An 18,056-nucleotide genomic window follows, 5' to 3' on the forward strand; every position below is an offset into this window, starting at 1 on the left:
ATCTTTAACCCGAGCTTTGATACTAGTTTATTGTACCAACTACAGTTTTAAGACAAATAATTTTAATTTAAAAATACAAAGATAAAACAATCCATAGAAAGATATATGAGGTTTTAACGTGATTTGACCAATTATGCGTACATTCATGAATAAGAGATAATCATTCTATTATATCATAGAAAATATTACAAATGATGTAAATCATATACAATTATTGAGTTTTCGAAATATCTCATATTTATCAATTCCTTATATCTACACTCTTAATCACAAATCCTTTCACTTTACTGGATGTCTCTCATTCTTCCTCAAAGTCTACCTCATGTAATATTTACAAGCCTATCTCCATTTTATAAATTTTTTCCCTCATGAACTAAAGTATTTATAAAGAGATTTCTAATAACTTTTCCTATTATATAAGAAAATTTAATATATTAAAATAACATATCAAATTAAGAAATATTCTATACAATATTATTTACAAAAAAGAATTTATATTAATTAGGAATTTGAAACACTTTCTAATAATAATTGATTTTAAGACTGCATGTAAATAAAATTAGCATTCTTAAGAATATTTTAAGTTTTGTGTGGTGAAAAAAGAAAAATTCCTAACATCCATTGAAAAAAAATCTCAACTTTAATTTATTCACCAATTGTTTTTTATTTTGATTTAAAAAGAAAGTTTCAAAAATATAAATATAGGGAGAGAGTGGGAAATTAAATAAATCATGTTCCATAATTGATGAGTAATTACATACATATATCGCTAAAATTGTATATAATGATAAAATTATTATTAGTAGTTAGGATTAATACACTTGTCAACTGTATCACACGTCACATATTGGTGTATTGGACCATTAGTGTATGGTTGTTTTGAAAAGCCACGTATTACATCATTCAACAATTATATAAGTTGCATTTTAGCATGTATAAATGCATTTCTATAGATATAATGCATTATTTATTGCCCTAACTTGTTCGAGTGTGAAACCTCCAACTTTTGGCTTGTTTAATTTTCATATTTCATCAAAGCATAACACATGTACGAAAGCATAGAAAGGAACTTCAAACTATCTGAAATTGGTTGATACACATTATTGCTTTATTAATTAGAGTTTATTGGTAGTGATTATAGGAAGTACTTTTAGAGTCTGTGTGGTAGTAATTTTAGAAAGTACTTTTAATATTTCTAATACTTGAAATTTTTTATCATTCAAATGTTAGAAATGTTAGAAATGCATTTTAGAATCATTCTCAAATGCATTCTTAGTTTAAAAAATGTTTTTTTTTTTAAATTAAGAGTTTGTTTGATAGTGATTTTAGAAAGTGTTTTTATAATGTGTTTGGTAGTAATTGTAGGAAATGTTTATAATATTTTTAACACTTGAATGATAATAATTTTCAATATTAGAAATATTAGAAATGCTTTTTAGAATTGCTACCAAATGAGCTCTTAGTTTAAAAAATGTTTTTATTCAATAGTGATTTTAGGAGTATTCTAAACTTTTTAACACTAGAAAATTTTTACTATTCAAGTATTAAAAAGGTTAAAAATATTTTTTTAAATTACTACCAGACATGCGTAAAAGATAAAATTTAGAAAACACTTTTAAAAATCTAAAAAATTATTTATAATATTTTTTTAAAGAAAAACATGATACGAAACTTTTTAAAAAATTTTCAAAGAAAACACTTCTATTGAATACTTAAAAAAAAACACTAAAATATTATAAAAATTTATAACATTTTTAACACTTGAATGATAACAATTTTCAAATATTAGAAATGTTAGAAAGACTTTTCAGAATCACTACCAAACAAACTCTTAGTTTAAAAAATGTTTTTGAAAAAAAGAAAAGAAAAAAATAACCTATTTGACAGTAATTTTAGAAGTATTCTAAACTTTTTAATACTTGAAAATTTTTACCATTCAAATATTACAAGGTCAGAAATATTTTTTTAAATTACTATCAGACATGCTTAAAAGATAAAATTTAAAAAACACTTTTAAAAATATAAAAAATCATTTATAATATTTTCTAAAGAAAAACATGATAAGAAACTTTTAAAAAAAACATTTTCAAAGAAAACACTTCTATTGAATATTTCAAATAAAAACACTAAAATGTGATCTTAGTTAATAGCAAACCTAAGCTAATTTAAGTTTTCTAATCAAATTGATAATTTAATTCATATATTAAGTTAAAAGTACCACACATAAGATAAAACCTTAATTGTCCAAGTAACCAAAGTTAATAAGCTAAATGAAACTTTGTTATGTGGAATCAATTGAAATAGAGTCTAGACGCTTGCTAACATATGACAACGCTCTGGCTATCAAACTACATGCATGATTTCATTGGTTTGCTCTTTCATTGTAAGATGTTCATATTGGTGGTGAATGGATGACACCATATCCATATCTATATCCATATATATAAATTTTAAAAAATATAGAATTTAATTTCAAAGATAATTTTATATTATAAATGAATAAAACCAATAAATGAAGTCATTTCTATCACCGCTTCAAATAAAGCAAACCACCAACCCTATCCAAGTTTGTGATGAACTCCTTTTCTTCCAAGGCTAATTTTTATCTTAATGGAAGTGACCAAGCAAGTACAAATGAATTAATTTGAATGAATATTGAATTAACACCTCCAAATACCTTTTTGTTGAACCATCTTTTCATTATGTGATCATTAAAAAAAAAAAAAAACCTTATAAATATAAAGGTATGCTGTTTTTGAAAACTATTTTAAAAAATAATTTTTAAGAATTTTTTTTTTTTGGTGTTTTTAGAAAAAAAAAAAAAAATTGTTTGGGAATTGAATTTTAGAAAACAATTTTTGTTCTTAAAAATAAAAAAAAAACATGTTTGGTTGAGTTAATAAAAAAGTTTTTTTAGAATAAAAAAAAACATGTTTGAAAGTTATTTTTTTAATTAATAAATTATTTTCTTCCATTAATTTGATATTATAAATATATAAATAATTTTTATTTGCATAATTCATTTAAATTAAAAAAAATATTTCATTTTGAAATTTTTATAATAGTTATAACTTTTTTTTTTTAAACAAAAGATGACTTTGTAACCATATGTAAGTATATTAATTTCAATAATTTAAGAAAGAAGAAATGGTTTGCAGGTGGGGGTATGGTGGTTGGGTGGAATTCATCTTTGTGAAAATACAAAAAACATATAAGTAAACACAAAAAGAAGAAAGAGAAAATATGAAAAATAATTTATTCTTGAAAATATTTTTTTATTATTCTAAAAAAAATGGTTTTTGAGAATATGAAAAATATAAAAAATAAAAACATATCCTTTTTCCCTAAATAAGTTTTTTGTATTTTTTATTTTCTAGAAAACGGTTCTTGATAACAGGAAGAAACAGGGCCTAAATATTTACTAATTCTCCACAAAACCATGTATAGAAGAAATGGAAGTGCTAACGGTAAAAATATTTTTACCATAGTCCTAATCATCAGTATGTTCTTTTATTTTGCCCTAATTTGGGCACATTTGGCTTTTTCTTCAGCCATTAAACTTTGAAAGGAACACAAATGTAGGGGTCAAAGTGCAAATATGGGAAAACAAAAGGGCTTCCAATATTTTTGCACAAACTCACCCTTAAATAATGAACGACTTTCTAGCTTCTGTTGTACGTTTGTAACTTGTTGTAGCCACTCCTGAATCTTCCTTCCTTTTCTGTAGATCTCTTTGTTTTCCCTCCACACTTTCCCAGGAAAATGAGAGAAATCCTCCACATCCAAGGTGGTCAATGCGGTAACCAGATCGGAGCCAAGTTCTGGGAAGTGATCTGCGACGAGCACGGCATCGACAACACCGGCAAGTATAGTGGCGACTCAGATCTGCAGCTGGAACGCATCAATGTCTACTACAACGAAGCCAGTGGTGGAAGGTACGTCCCGCGCGCTGTCCTCATGGATTTGGAACCCGGCACCATGGATTCGGTCAGATCCGGCCTCTTTGGCCAAATCTTCCGACCCGATAACTTCGTTTTTGGCCAGTCCGGTGCCGGAAACAACTGGGCCAAAGGGCATTACACAGAGGGAGCTGAGCTGATTGATTCTGTTCTCGATGTTGTGAGAAAAGAGGCTGAGAATTGTGATTGCTTGCAGGGTGAGTAATCGAGAATAGGATTGAAGTTTCATATTGTTTTTGTATGATAGTTAAAGATATTCTATGTTCTTTTTGGGTTAGGTTTCAATTGGTTTTGCCTTTTTCATGTGGGTATGTTGGGTTTTATTAAGAGAAAAAAGGTGAAGATTTTATTGTTGATTTTAATTTAAGGCTTTTAGGTTTTGATTGGATGCTGCATGTAGTTTTTATTTTCTATGTGGGTATGTTACCTTTTCATTCAAAGATTGAAGCTGTTGATGTCGATTTTGATTTCGGGCTGTTAGGGTCTGGTTTGACATTGCATTTGGGTTTGTTTTATGTGTGAGTTTGTTGCTTTTTATTCAAAAATCGAAATTTTTGTTGTTGAATGTGATTCAAGGTATTGGGATTTCATCTGATATTGAATTTGACTCTGTTCTTAATGTGGATTTGTTGTCTTTTACTTAAAATTTTGAAGCTTTTTTTTTGTGTTTAATTTGATTAAAGTGTGTTTGGATTTGATGTGATGCTGCATTCTATGCATATTAGAGATTCTTTTGTACGTGTTGCAGAAGTTTCATGGTTTTATTGTTGGGTTTGATATTGATCTAATCTTGGATGTGGAATTTCTGTTCTTCATTCTAATCTTCCATTCCAGATGGCAAAAATGTATGACTAGTTACTGCAATTTCTGCATTACCATTGGATTCTTGGTCTTTTCTTTTACATTGGAATGTGTTTCATTCTAATTTGTCATTTTCCTGTTTGAAGTCCTTCTATTTGGTCTTTGCTGATATCAGGTTTAGCCTTGCTTATAGCATTTTGGATTTTCTTGTGCTTTTAGATTTGTACTTTCCCATCATTTTTCTCTCCTTGTCAGCTTTGTTGGAAGCATGCCAACAGTTCGGTAATGCTGTGATCTTGTGTTGGATTCTTTCTATTTGTCATTGTTTCACTATATGTATTGGCAAGCACATGTGGCTCATGGTTTTAATTATGATATGTGGAATTTTTAGTTGGAAGTTTGAACTGTATAGGTTATAAATATAATTCTAAAATTTGCTTCTCTTGGCAGATAGCTTCCCAATTCATGGGTTTTAATGTTAAGTTCATTCTCGTTTTTTAGTCTGCATCATATTGTTGTCAGATTCAGAATGAGTAATGTTCATATGTCAACCTCTCATTGCACCAATTCGCCTTTTAATCTTCTTCTCAGTACATCAAGTTCATTGGGCCCACCCATAAACCGAGTAGAAGAAAAGAGTAAACTAAGGACTGGCTTATCTTTTTGTTTGAAATTCATGACTTATATGTTTGCTTCTGTGTGATTTGACTTTTGAGCATGATCAGAAACTGAATCTCGGTGAACTTGTTGAACCAATTTGATGAACTCACTTAGGAACATGGTTTTGTTTTGTAATTTTTGGAAGTTGAGAACTGTTGCCTTCACTTTTCACACCTAGGGACTGCTTTCATTTTTCATTATTTAGTCATTTTTATGCAATTTTTAATTCTTTTTTGGATCAAATAATCTTTGTTTTTTTTTTTTTTTTGTGTTCTCGGTTTTTGTGCTACTTGTTTATTTTGTTATTATTATTATTATTATTATTATTTTCTGTTTTTTTATTTGTTTGTTTTTTGTTTTTTTTTTCGTGCTCTCAATTTTCTATATTGTTTAAGTGCTTGTGGAAGTTAACCTCAGTGATTATGTGAGTCAATTATTTCTGACCCATGAAGCAATTTTTCTGTCACAATATGAAAGTTTTTAAACCTTAAGCATTTTTGTGGGCAATCTGGAAGTTTATTTTCATAATTTATTTTGGTTTTTTACTGTGTATCATCTTGAAGAGTTCTCTCTTTCACACACATATTCATCTGCATGCACACATCTTATACATCATGAGCTCTTGTTTGTTGTTGTATGTGAATGACTTGGGAATTCTTTGTTTGCTTAAATTTCACTGAATTTATTATCCAACAGGATTCCAAGTTTGCCATTCTTTGGGTGGAGGCACGGGCTCTGGAATGGGCACCCTTCTAATTTCCAAGATCAGGGAGGAGTATCCAGATCGCATGATGTTAACATTTTCTGTATTTCCTTCTCCCAAGGTATCTGACACTGTTGTTGAGCCATACAATGCCACACTTTCTGTACATCAGCTTGTTGAGAATGCAGATGAATGCATGGTTCTTGACAATGAGGCTCTGTATGACATCTGCTTCCGTACTCTCAAGCTTGCCACGCCCACTTGTAAGTTCAAGTTTGTTGTAAATGCTTAATTTCAATATTGAATTCCTCAGTAGTATCTTTGCTTCTTTAGGTTTGACTATAATCTGATAATGTAGTTTTCCTTTAAATTTCTTTCATGAGGATTAACTCATACTTTAGAAGGTTAAGGGTCTGTTTGGGAATGTTTTCTAATCAGTTTTTAAAAAACAGATTTTGGGAATAGTTTTCAAAAACAGTAATATGATTTTTTCTATAACAAAAGTCTTGTGGGGAACTTGCAATATTCTTAATCTGTATTTTCTGTTTCCAAGGGTTTTTGAAAAATAACTTTGTAGTGCTTTATTTCAATCATTTTCTATATTTGTACAATTATTTTTTAAAACAATCTCAGGAAAATAATGAAAACTAAAAACAATTAAAATATGCTTTTAGAAAATGCACTGTTTCAAACAATCCTTAAAAACTTGTATTGGAAACAATTGGCAATTGAACTTTTGTTTATATTTTTTTGTTCTCAAAAACAAAAACTGTTCTTTTGAGAACAGTTTCCAAACATAGTTTTATTTTTCTGTAAATGGAAGTTAACTCATATATCCTATAGCTTATAACAAGTCTCTCTAATTGCTGGTATGTGATTTGTGAGTCTATCGCATTATTGATGGTTAACTTTCTCATTGTTGATAGTTAACCTTTGAAAATGAAAAAAGTGCTCTCTTTCTCACTCTCACATCTATGAATAAAGACTGATGTGTACACCTGTTATTTATCATTTTTTTTTAAATGTTTCTTCATTTTATATGATCCATGAGTTCTTTGCTTTCATGACGTTTAGATGCGACATTTACCGATCCTTGTGTCAATTTCTCTTGTTTTCCTTGTCTCAGTTGGTGATCTCAACCACCTTATCTCTGCTACCATGAGTGGTGTCACATGCTGTCTTCGGTTCCCTGGACAGCTAAACTCTGACCTTCGGAAGCTGGCAGTTAACCTTATCCCATTCCCACGTCTCCATTTCTTTATGGTTGGGTTTGCACCCTTAACATCAAGAGGCTCCCAGCAGTACCGGGCCCTAACTGTGCCTGAACTGACCCAGCAGATGTGGGATGCTAAGAACATGATGTGTGCTGCTGATCCACGCCATGGTCGCTACTTAACCGCTTCAGCCATGTTCCGTGGTAAGATGAGCACTAAAGAGGTGGATGAACAGATGATCAACGTTCAGAACAAGAACTCCTCATACTTTGTTGAGTGGATACCCAACAACGTCAAGTCCAGTGTGTGTGATATCCCACCAAAGGGCCTGAAGATGGCATCTACTTTCATTGGGAATTCGACTTCAATTCAGGAGATGTTCAGGAGGGTGAGTGAGCAGTTCACAGCAATGTTCAGGCGCAAGGCTTTCTTACACTGGTACACCGGTGAGGGAATGGATGAGATGGAGTTCACTGAGGCCGAGAGTAACATGAATGATCTGGTGGCCGAGTACCAGCAATACCAGGATGCAACTGCAGATGAGGAGTACGAGGAGGAGGAAGAAGAAGAGGAGATTACTGCATGAGGCCTCTCTGCTATTCTCATAGCTTGTCATCTATGCAATCCTTCATCTTGTCTGGAAATTAGTCTTATGTTGCCACCTTTCAGATGAGTGTTATGTTTTGTGATTATTGAAGGCTTAGATAGGTTGACAAGTTGACTTTGTATTGTATTAGAGTTGGGTTTTTGTGACTGTTTTTGTGTTCTCAATTTGAATCATAATGGGCTTGTATTGAAAATTTCATCCAATGTGGATAAAATTGGTGCTGTCAATATGATCACTTCAATCATGGACTCACTCTAATCCTTCTTGGCCAGTAAATTGGTTGGAAAATTGACCTCTGTGTGTTTCTCTAGAAAATATTAGAAAGTTTCTCCATCTGTGTCTGCAAATTTACCACAAAATCCAAAGGAAATAGTGGTTGCAGGGATCAAACCATAACTACAAAAATGAAATTGAAAATGCACCAAGGGCATTGCTGAGGCACTTGACCCCACCTAACATGAGGAAATATGAGAACAGATCTCTTGATGTGGCCCTTGTGGGCCCTGGTATGCTGATGGTTAGGTAACATGTCATGCTCCCAATTTCACATTCTGAGAATGGAACTACAAATGTAGATCTATCTAACTCCCCCTTTCTTTTCTTTTTTTTAAGCTTTATGTATAATTTAACATCAAAATATTCTAATAAAATTATTGAATTTCTTAAAATTAATATGCAATCAAATAAAGATTAATAAAATTATTTGATGTTCTTTGTAATAAAGGGGTAACTAGGCACCCTTGTATGGAATTGGGTTTACAATTGATCATCAGGCAATAAGTGCTATGATTTATGAAAAGAAGACAGTTCAACAAACAAATATTACTCAATGATATGCAATTTATTCCCCAATCTGACAACAGATGCCATGTCCCTGTACAAATAATAACTTCTTTGTCCACTTCACAACCATGCAATCAATGGTCTATCATTTTTGACAACTCATATAATTTTCACTATGTCTAGGGAGTGTTTTTCATAATATTTCTAAAATATAGCTTTGAGAATTGTTGTGAAATGTTTTATTTTGTAGAATAAAAATTTATTTAAAATTTTGAAATATTTTTGGCTTGTTTTATTTGTTTTTTAAAATCATTGTAATATGAAATAATCATTTTTTTTTATATTTATATAATTATTTTTTAAAACAACCATCAAAGAACAACTAAAATCTATTAAAAAAATATTTTTAAAAATACTTTATTTTTTATTTTTAAGAATAAAAAATTATTTTTTTAATTATCAAATAAGTTATTTAGTTATTTATTTTGTTTTTCTCATAAACAAAAAAAAACTGTTTTTGGGAAGAATCCCCTTCACACTCTAAATATTTTTAGCTTGTTTTATTTGTTTTTAAAGATCATTGTAATTCGTAAAAATCATTTTTTATATTTATATAATTATTTTTTGAAACAATTATAAAAAGTTGACTAAAGCCTATTAAAAAAATGTTATTCAAAACATTTTATTTTTTATTTTTAAGAATAAAAAAATATTTTTTGATTATTAAATATGTTTTTTTTTTTTGGTTTTTCTCAAACAAAAAACCGTACTTAAGAACCACCCCCTTCACACCCTAAAGATAGAACTTCATACATGTGCATCAAAGTCCTCCTTGAGTTCTAAGAGTTTAAAATTGAGGTCCACAATTGGAATGTATGTAACCAAAACCCAAACTTATAAGGTATGCAATAGGTAAACATATTCCATTTGTTAGTTGCACAAATAATTTCATTACCCTCATGAGCAAGATCATGTCCCTCATTACGACTTTAGGAGCTACTCAATTAGCTATGACACCTCGTTCATTTCTCCATGGGTGTCCTAAATTTCATCCGTTGAGCTATAATACGAAATCATCTCCAAAGATCTCGGTTAGAGGAAGCATACACCAAATGTGAATACCCCTAAAAGCCATTGATAGAACACTTGATAGAGAGACCCAATTTTGAGTGAAATAAATATTACAATTTCAATCTTTTTTCAATAAAATTATCACGTAATAAATCGACAAAGGAACTCTCAATTTGAGCTTTTAAAGTGTGTAAGAAAAATCAAGTCATCTTTGAATAAAGATACAAAGAAATAAAAATAAATTAAAAATGGGACTTAAGTAAACGAGACCTAGTGTAAGAATCAAATGAATGGGACAATTTTTACAATGTGGTCATTTTCTTATTGATTATCACTTTTATTTATTTATTTTTAATGGTATAAAAAAGTAACTAAACCTAAGCTTGTTAGAATAAATAATCAATCTATGACATCAAAAATAAAAATACTCTTATTGATTTATATCTTAATTTTATATATTTATATTTATATTTTATTTATTTACAAAAAGTCTAATTTATTTATATTAGTTTTTTTATCTTTTTTTTTGGTACTTCAATTGCACGGATCAAATTCGGCTACATAGCTGAGTAATTCAATATAGCATTGAATGAATAGCTTGGAATTTTCCTAGATGGTAATGATGGCAGAAAAATGTAGTTTAGTCACATGGAATTCCAAAGGGACGGACCCCATTGTAGCGGGGACTATTCCAAACTGAAGAACTCACTTCTGGACGAGGAAACTAAGAATATTACAAATTACAATCATATCTTAAACATCACTACACTCCAAATTGTTTTAATCTATGATTAAATTATTTCATTCTGTCTTCCAAACCTTGACAATCCACCAAACAATGAGGAAAATAAGAAAAAGTAAGCAACCTTCTACCACTTATTCCATGGTTATACCCACAAAATATTATTAGATTATATGTGTTCGAGATTTTTAAAAAACATTTATAATATCTGTAATATTTAAAATTATTTTATTTTTCAAAAAATTATAAATACTTCATAAAATCATCATTAAACACATTCTAAATATGGTTAAATAGCTCCCAAATTTAATTATGCCTTTTAATTGTGAATAAAAGACTATACTCAATTTGGTGATTGTTTTTTAAAAAAGTTTTCTATTTTTTCAAAAAAAAAAAAATGATTGATAATTAAAAATTTATTTTTTTGTTATTAAAAATAAAAAATATGATATTTTAGAGTACATTTTTTTAAATTGTTCTAAGTTGTTTTGACCATTTTTTAGGATTATTATAAAAAATAATTATACAAATATAAAAAATGATTAAAAATAAAATATTGTATATAAGAGTTATTTTTAAAATATATTTAAAATCGTATAAAATAGGTTAAAAATATTTCAAATTCTTAAACAAACTTTTCTACAAAATATTAAAAAATAATTTTTAAAAATTGTTTTCAAATAGAACTTATATGAGTCTCAAAAGTGAAAATATATATTTAATATTTCCTATATATGACTAACAAGAATTGAGATTATATGCAAGTTTACCATTATTTTCTTGGGTAAATCTAAAATTAAATGATGTCATAAATCAATTAATATGTCGGCAATCCATTGTATGCAAAGTCAAGGCCTATTAATCAAAGGTTAATCACTCTAAATCAACTTAGAAATAAATAAAATAATGCTAGAAATATTCAATTCCATAAAGAGAATCAATTCTTCTTCACCCACTTGCTTCCTCTTCCCCATCTTTCTATTTTGATCGGGTTTTCAACCTGGGAGCCACATGCTCACAGATGTTTATCCAAAAGTTTTCACCATATACAAATCGGCCAACGTTTTTTTATATATTTACTTTTTAACCCCTCTTTTTCTATAATAAAATGGAAGTGTGATAGTATTTTGACTATTCCGGGCAGAAGCAAAAATAAAGTGTTATTAGGTTATTTGCTTTCGTAATATTTTATTTTTATTAAGTATTAAAAAATTATTATTTTTATTTTTTTAAAAATTAAATATTTTGATTTTTTTTATTCAGTAAAAAAATTATAATAAATTATAAAAAAATAAAAAACAAATAACCTAAAATTTGAAAGTAAATTACTTTTGATAAAAAGGTAAAAAAACAAATCTCCTGTACCTGAGTTACTTAAATTTCTAATTTGCTTCACAATCTGTGAGGCTTTTTGGGAGTGTGCAATCTTCACCGAGATGTTATCAGCCTATGGCTTAGTAAACCACTTGGTAACCAACTTGGATATGCCACAGCCAGTTTTGAGGAAATAGTACAACTAAAAGATTGCTTTTCAAATAATGGGAATAAATCAAATTGTCTTTATATTATATCCTGGACAAAGAAGCAATTGATGCCATGGAAAAGACCTCAAGAATAGTAACAAAGTGTTCAAGCACAAAAAGATTGCTCCATAATATCTCTCTATATGACAAAAGAATATTTGAAGTACAAGTTGGTTGGTTAGGTGTCTAACTAATATTTTCTCTCTTTATGATGATTAGAATTGAGATTACATTTTTCTGATAGAAATAAAAGCACTGAGAATATTAAAAATTATGAAATATTAGGCAAACAGCATAGGGACTCAGTTGAATCTCAACATGTTAACTTTTTGATAAGGTGTTCTAGAGAATTTACTCTCTAAAACAGAAGTTGGCTCAAAATTTATGTGGGTTTGCTTTTGCCATCTTCTTTGAAATTTTGTATAATACCAAACTTGGCAATGAATTAAGCCTTAGTGATCATACTTAAATCTTGTTTTCACAATTCTTATAATGGAACTTTAGAGTTCATCTCAATCCATATTTTCTCTCCTATTCTCCTGCATTGTTAGTTAGAGATAAAATGTTTAATGTGCAACCAAAATGGATATGACTTTTGATGGAACTTTCATTTTACCAAATTTCTTATGTGATCATGCACTTAATATTTATGATATAGTTCAATAACATGTAAACTAGGAGAACTTTGGCTATTACTCATGTTAGCAATGCTTACATGAAACAGAAAAGTAATCATTATCTCTCCAATTATGGTTCTTCCAATTGGTGAGTAAGATGTAATCTAATTTTTAGGGGCTAGGGTATTTCAGTAGCTTGGTCAATTGCATTTCTTTGTTGCTTTCTAAATGACTGAATTTTTTGGAATTCAGTGATGCCTAGGCAAATATGTTCCTTTCCCCACCCTCATCCCCATGCCTATCTATATTTTTTAATTAATGATATCTATTGTTCTTCTTGCTTGCATAATTGATCATTGTGATGTGATTTCCATGCTTATAAATACTTAATCTTGTGGCTACAAATTAATAATAGTCATTTGTTCTGGTTCTTAAAATTTTGTTAACTGTCATGCCTCTGAATGGAGAGCAAGCTTAAAAGGAAATTAATAATCAGGATAATATTTGGGCAATCTTTTATTTGTTAACACTGTGTTTGTTGTATTTTAGAATAATTAACTTGTGAAATTTGACAAAATCTTCATAAATAAATTGTTATAAACCTTGCCTTCTCAATCGACCAAGGTTTGTCTAATTTTTGCAGGTAGTTGAAATAGGGAAAGAGCAAGGTGAAATATAAACTTGACAACAAAACTAGATTGATCAAGGTAATTAGGCGTTCTAATCCATTTGTCTAGGTACTCTTTGTAGATCAACAATTGATTGCTAAATTTTACATCAATGTGCAGGTTGACCATGTACTTTACTCTTCGGTTGTGTACCCCGACAGGTATGGCTTCATCCCACGCACTCTCTATGAGGACAAAGGCCCCATGGATGTCTTGGTCATCACACAGGTGTGCTCAATGGTATTTGACACTTGTCATTGTTTCAAATGTCATATTTTAACATGTATGTTGATTACGATGCATGTTTGGAAATGATTTTATGTATCATCAAATGGAAATTTGAAGTCCAATTTTGAGGACAATGTAAAGCTTAAAAGCAATTGGTAACATAGCACCTGAATGTGGCTGGTGGTTTTGGAACCAATAACTTGCCTTCATCGGGAGGTGTATGATTTAATCAAACTTCATTTAGTGTTGTTGCTACCATAGAGCTCCAGCCTCGATCCGGAGACGTATGGACTAGAGAAAGAGGGGCCCATGAGAGGGAGACTAAGCATAAACTTGTTCTTAGAGATGTACCATCAATTGACATTAGCCCATTACCTGTGGAGGAGACTCTTAATTACACATGTGAAGTTGTCATCCACCCTACCTATAGTACCAATTGTTGCATCATCACCATAAACATTGGAGGCTATATTTGGTGATGAGGAGATAGTTCCTATAATATATGATGATAAAAAAAGGATATAAGATTATCCTGGTTAAGAACATGGTTGAGGACGTGGTAGGAGACATGGTCGAGGACATGGGTGTGCTAGGAAATCCCAAATTTCTTTGTTACCAAGCCTTGGATCGTTAGGGTGCATGAAAATGTATTCTAGACTCTCTAAATCTATCATAGTGGAAAACTTGGTATTTAAAAACTAATATTGATATCATAGATAACATAGATCTAGAGAAAAATGCCACACACTTTTGATCCAGATGTTCTCGAATCAATTTCAATTGGTGTAGAATACTCCAAAGTCATAACTAATCTCATAAAAACCACGATCTTCCACTCGATGACTCCTCCTTGAGTTTAGGCATTAAGATGGTGGGGATTTCAAGGTTGGAGGCTAGGGTTCTCTCTTTGGATTGTAGGCAGAGAATGACAAAAGTTAGAAAACCCAACCCTTGAAGGGGCATTTATAGGCTTCTTATTGGGTTTAAGTGACTTAAGCCCATCATAAGCTTGGGCCACTTAATTTAACCTAAAAAGATTGCTAATTGATTAATTAACCCAACATGCTCTAATTAATCAAATAGCTTAGTTTAGATATATCATTCACTTACCCCTATGCAACCTTGCTTAGTTACCAAAACACTTTTATGCATAAAAATGAATTAAAAACCCATCTAACCCTTATAAATGATGCCATCAAGGGATATGAGCTTGAATGGGGACCATTGAGACCCGTAGGATGTATTGGCTCTCTCAGAATTCAATTATGAAGTTGACTCAACATCCTATTACAGAGAGTTAACTACACTCCAATACCTTATGTATATTACAATGAGACATCGAGTGCTTCGTGACCTATCATCTGTTGTATATAATTTTCCTATGAATTGGTTGTCCATAGTTTAACAAGGTGAAAACTATCAGTCTTTCAAGACTACCTTTACAATCCTTGAGTTATAAATATTTCTATCATTTAATCAAATGACATACTCTAGCTCACTAAGAACATATGTCAAATTCCACTAAATGAATTACTGTGGGCTCACAGATTTCATAACCACACCTCCTTAGGATCACACAAAGGGACACACTGTCTTAAAGTCCATGAGATATCATGATGTCTTTATTGAGAATACCTATTGTTACTGGCTTCCATTAACAATGATGCAATCCATAGGGAATAAATGATTAGCTTATGATCTCATCTGTTGGTCAAAGCCACTGCTAACTTTTGCACAAACTCAATATTCTCTCAAGGTTGAGAAACTATACAATATAACAACTTGGTAAAGTCATGATTACTCAATAACCTTATGTCATGACTCACCTTAGGTCATGTCCAATGTGTTACAACTCCTAGTGCAATCACCATGAGAACTCCATCTCAATGGCCAAAACCACCCATCCCTCTAAGTAGGAGGTGGTGTACTATAATCTCAAATAGAATGCCTAAGTCCATGAATCAACTATGAACAAATCATCTATTTACAAGGAACCCATGACTTGGATCTTTTGTACAACTCCTAATGCACCCAAGTCATGAACAGTGTAAGATATGCTAGGTTAGAAAGCTTATAAAGTATAATGGATGAATAAAGGATAAATAAAAATGAACTTGGAATATCATGAAATGAATAATGTATTCCAAATATATTACATCATGTCGTACTTTTAAGGGTTCTATCTTAACAGGGCGAGTACATGTCAACTCCATAGAGCCAATAGTGGAACATGCATATTATCGACATCCACAACAAAAGAGGAAAACTCCTTTGTACTGTACTGATCGATTGATTTTTCGTCGTTTATCATATCAAAACAAAATTTATAATCTAATTCAATTATGCAAAAGTAACTCTACTTGCTCGATCAAAAAGGGTTTTTAGCAAAAGTTATGGTAGTATAGCGGTCTTAAATGTTGTTCAGTGGGATGGATTATTTATGGTAATTAAGGCTTGAATGAGGGGAAAAAGAAATGATTGTGATTAAGTGAAATTGAATTGACAATTCATGATAAAAATTTAAAATAACAATGATTTTAAATTGAGATGAACAATAAAATGTAAAATAAAAGGAAATTAATAAGGAAAAGAAACTCTCGAAGTTAGGATTTTTTAGAAAACAATCTCTATGGTGAATAAATGTTGAGATCTATTTTTCATTAAGTTAGATTGAAAATCTAAATTCTCATCTAAACCGATTTTTGATTTAGCTTTAGGTTTAGATATAATTTCTCTTCAAATTAGGTTATTTAATCCAAAAGATCAATTTAAACCATATATTCAATTTATCTTAAATTATCTTCCAATGATTCACATAATGCAACTATTCAATCTCATCAAATCTACCTTTAAGAATTTAATGAATTTACCTAATTTGCATTGTAGTAGTCATCCAAGACAATTTGAAGAGAAAAATATCCAAAATTCAATTAATCAATCAATTGGATCAAATTACCTTTGCAATTAAAACTCATTTCTCTAATTCATCATAGATCTTGCTTCTAGATCTTCTTTCCTCCGAGAGAAACAAGATTTATCCACTCATGCTTGGATATTTGGTCTCACAAGGCATGTTTGGCTAATGAGAAAATGAGGGAAAATGAATGAAAATAGAGAATTCTATTGAGAGAAAGAGTTTTTAGAAAAATCTACAATCAAAAGTATCTAAAAGCTTTTACATGAGAAATTCAAATTTTTATTCATAGGCTAAGGTTAAGTTGACACTTGGCAACCTTTCACTAGTCTTCTAGAGCCTTTCAAATTCACAAATCTAGAGTTTAACATCAAAATCATGATTTCACATGAGCTTTGGCCATTTGGCATGAAGAAAATCAATTTTGCATGGTCGTGCGAAATTTAGTGGAGTTGTAGCAGCATCAGAGAACTTTTTAGACCATTTCACACAATCGTGTGAAATTTTCGCATATTCATGTGAAATCAACTTACACATCCTCCTCAACCCGCACCAAAAATTACTCTTTTGGTCTAATTCACACAGTCATGCTAATTTTTCACATGATCATGGGAATTTGCAATATTTGGTTTTTGAGTTTTTCTTTGTCAATTCTTCAATTTTCTTCTTTTGACTCCAAGTTAGTTACCTCTAATAAGCCTAAATCCCGATCCAAACCAATTGCATTACTTCTTCATCATCCACATTATTTGCCCTCTTCAATTCAATTCATCTCTTTCATCACCAATTTATCAAAATCATACCTTGAAATGACTCCAAAACTTCATAAGACTTGTTAGTAACTCTTGGAAAGATAACAACTTGTTAATTGAGTTGTTAATTGAGCATTTTAGGCGTAATTACTACTCAAAAGATGTGAAACTCATGAGAATTACTATCTAAAATATGCTCTTTTTGAGTAGTAATCAGGTACACATTGAAGAAGTTACTATATATGACTTGTATTTTAGATATTTTTCGTATTTTGCATGTCATTATTTTAGACAAATAGTCATGATGTTTATTTATTACTTGTTATATTTTTGATTTAGTAATTATTGACTTACATGAGTTCTATAGTATTGTGCCTATTTTGGAATTATTTAAGATAAAATAATATTGCTACTATTTTGGAAGATGTCGACTCAATTGGCATTTGGTTTACTAATTTTGATTGATATTGGATTGCAAGGGCATTTGGTTTATTCTATTTGATTGATATTGGATTGTAAGGCTAAATTATTTGATTATGATGTATACAGATGATAAATTTTAGACATTTGGTTGTATTCAAGATAAAACTTTAGATAAATTTTGTTGTTGAAAATTCATTGTTTTTGATGTACAAGATTTGAATTTGTTTGTTTGTTTGTTTGCTTTTTATTTTTTTATTTTTTTATTTTTTATTTTTTTATAAACTAAAGTTATCTTCTCAAGTAACAACTTCTATTGTATTTTTATACAAATTTTTATCTTCAATAACAAATAAATCATTTGTAAATTTAAATAATTTCCTACATTTATATA

At 30.1% G+C, this 18,056-nt stretch overlaps 1 protein-coding gene across 1 annotated transcript; it reads left to right on the forward strand.

The window, feature by feature from the left end:
• The first annotated feature begins 3,667 nt into the window (after positions 1-3,667).
• Positions 3,668-8,194, forward strand: LOC117923795 (tubulin beta chain). Its single transcript, XM_034842249.1, has 3 exons — positions 3,668-4,156; positions 6,117-6,386; positions 7,250-8,194. Exons 1-3 carry the CDS (start codon positions 3,763-3,765, stop codon positions 7,921-7,923), a joined length of 1,338 nt encoding a protein of 445 aa, XP_034698140.1. The 5' UTR covers positions 3,668-3,762; the 3' UTR covers positions 7,924-8,194.
• The last annotated feature ends 9,862 nt before the right edge of the window (positions 8,195-18,056 follow it).

This window comes from Vitis riparia, chromosome 10 (assembly GCF_004353265.1).
Source record: "Vitis riparia cultivar Riparia Gloire de Montpellier isolate 1030 chromosome 10, EGFV_Vit.rip_1.0, whole genome shotgun sequence".
Taxonomy (NCBI): Eukaryota; Viridiplantae; Streptophyta; class Magnoliopsida; order Vitales; family Vitaceae; genus Vitis; species Vitis riparia.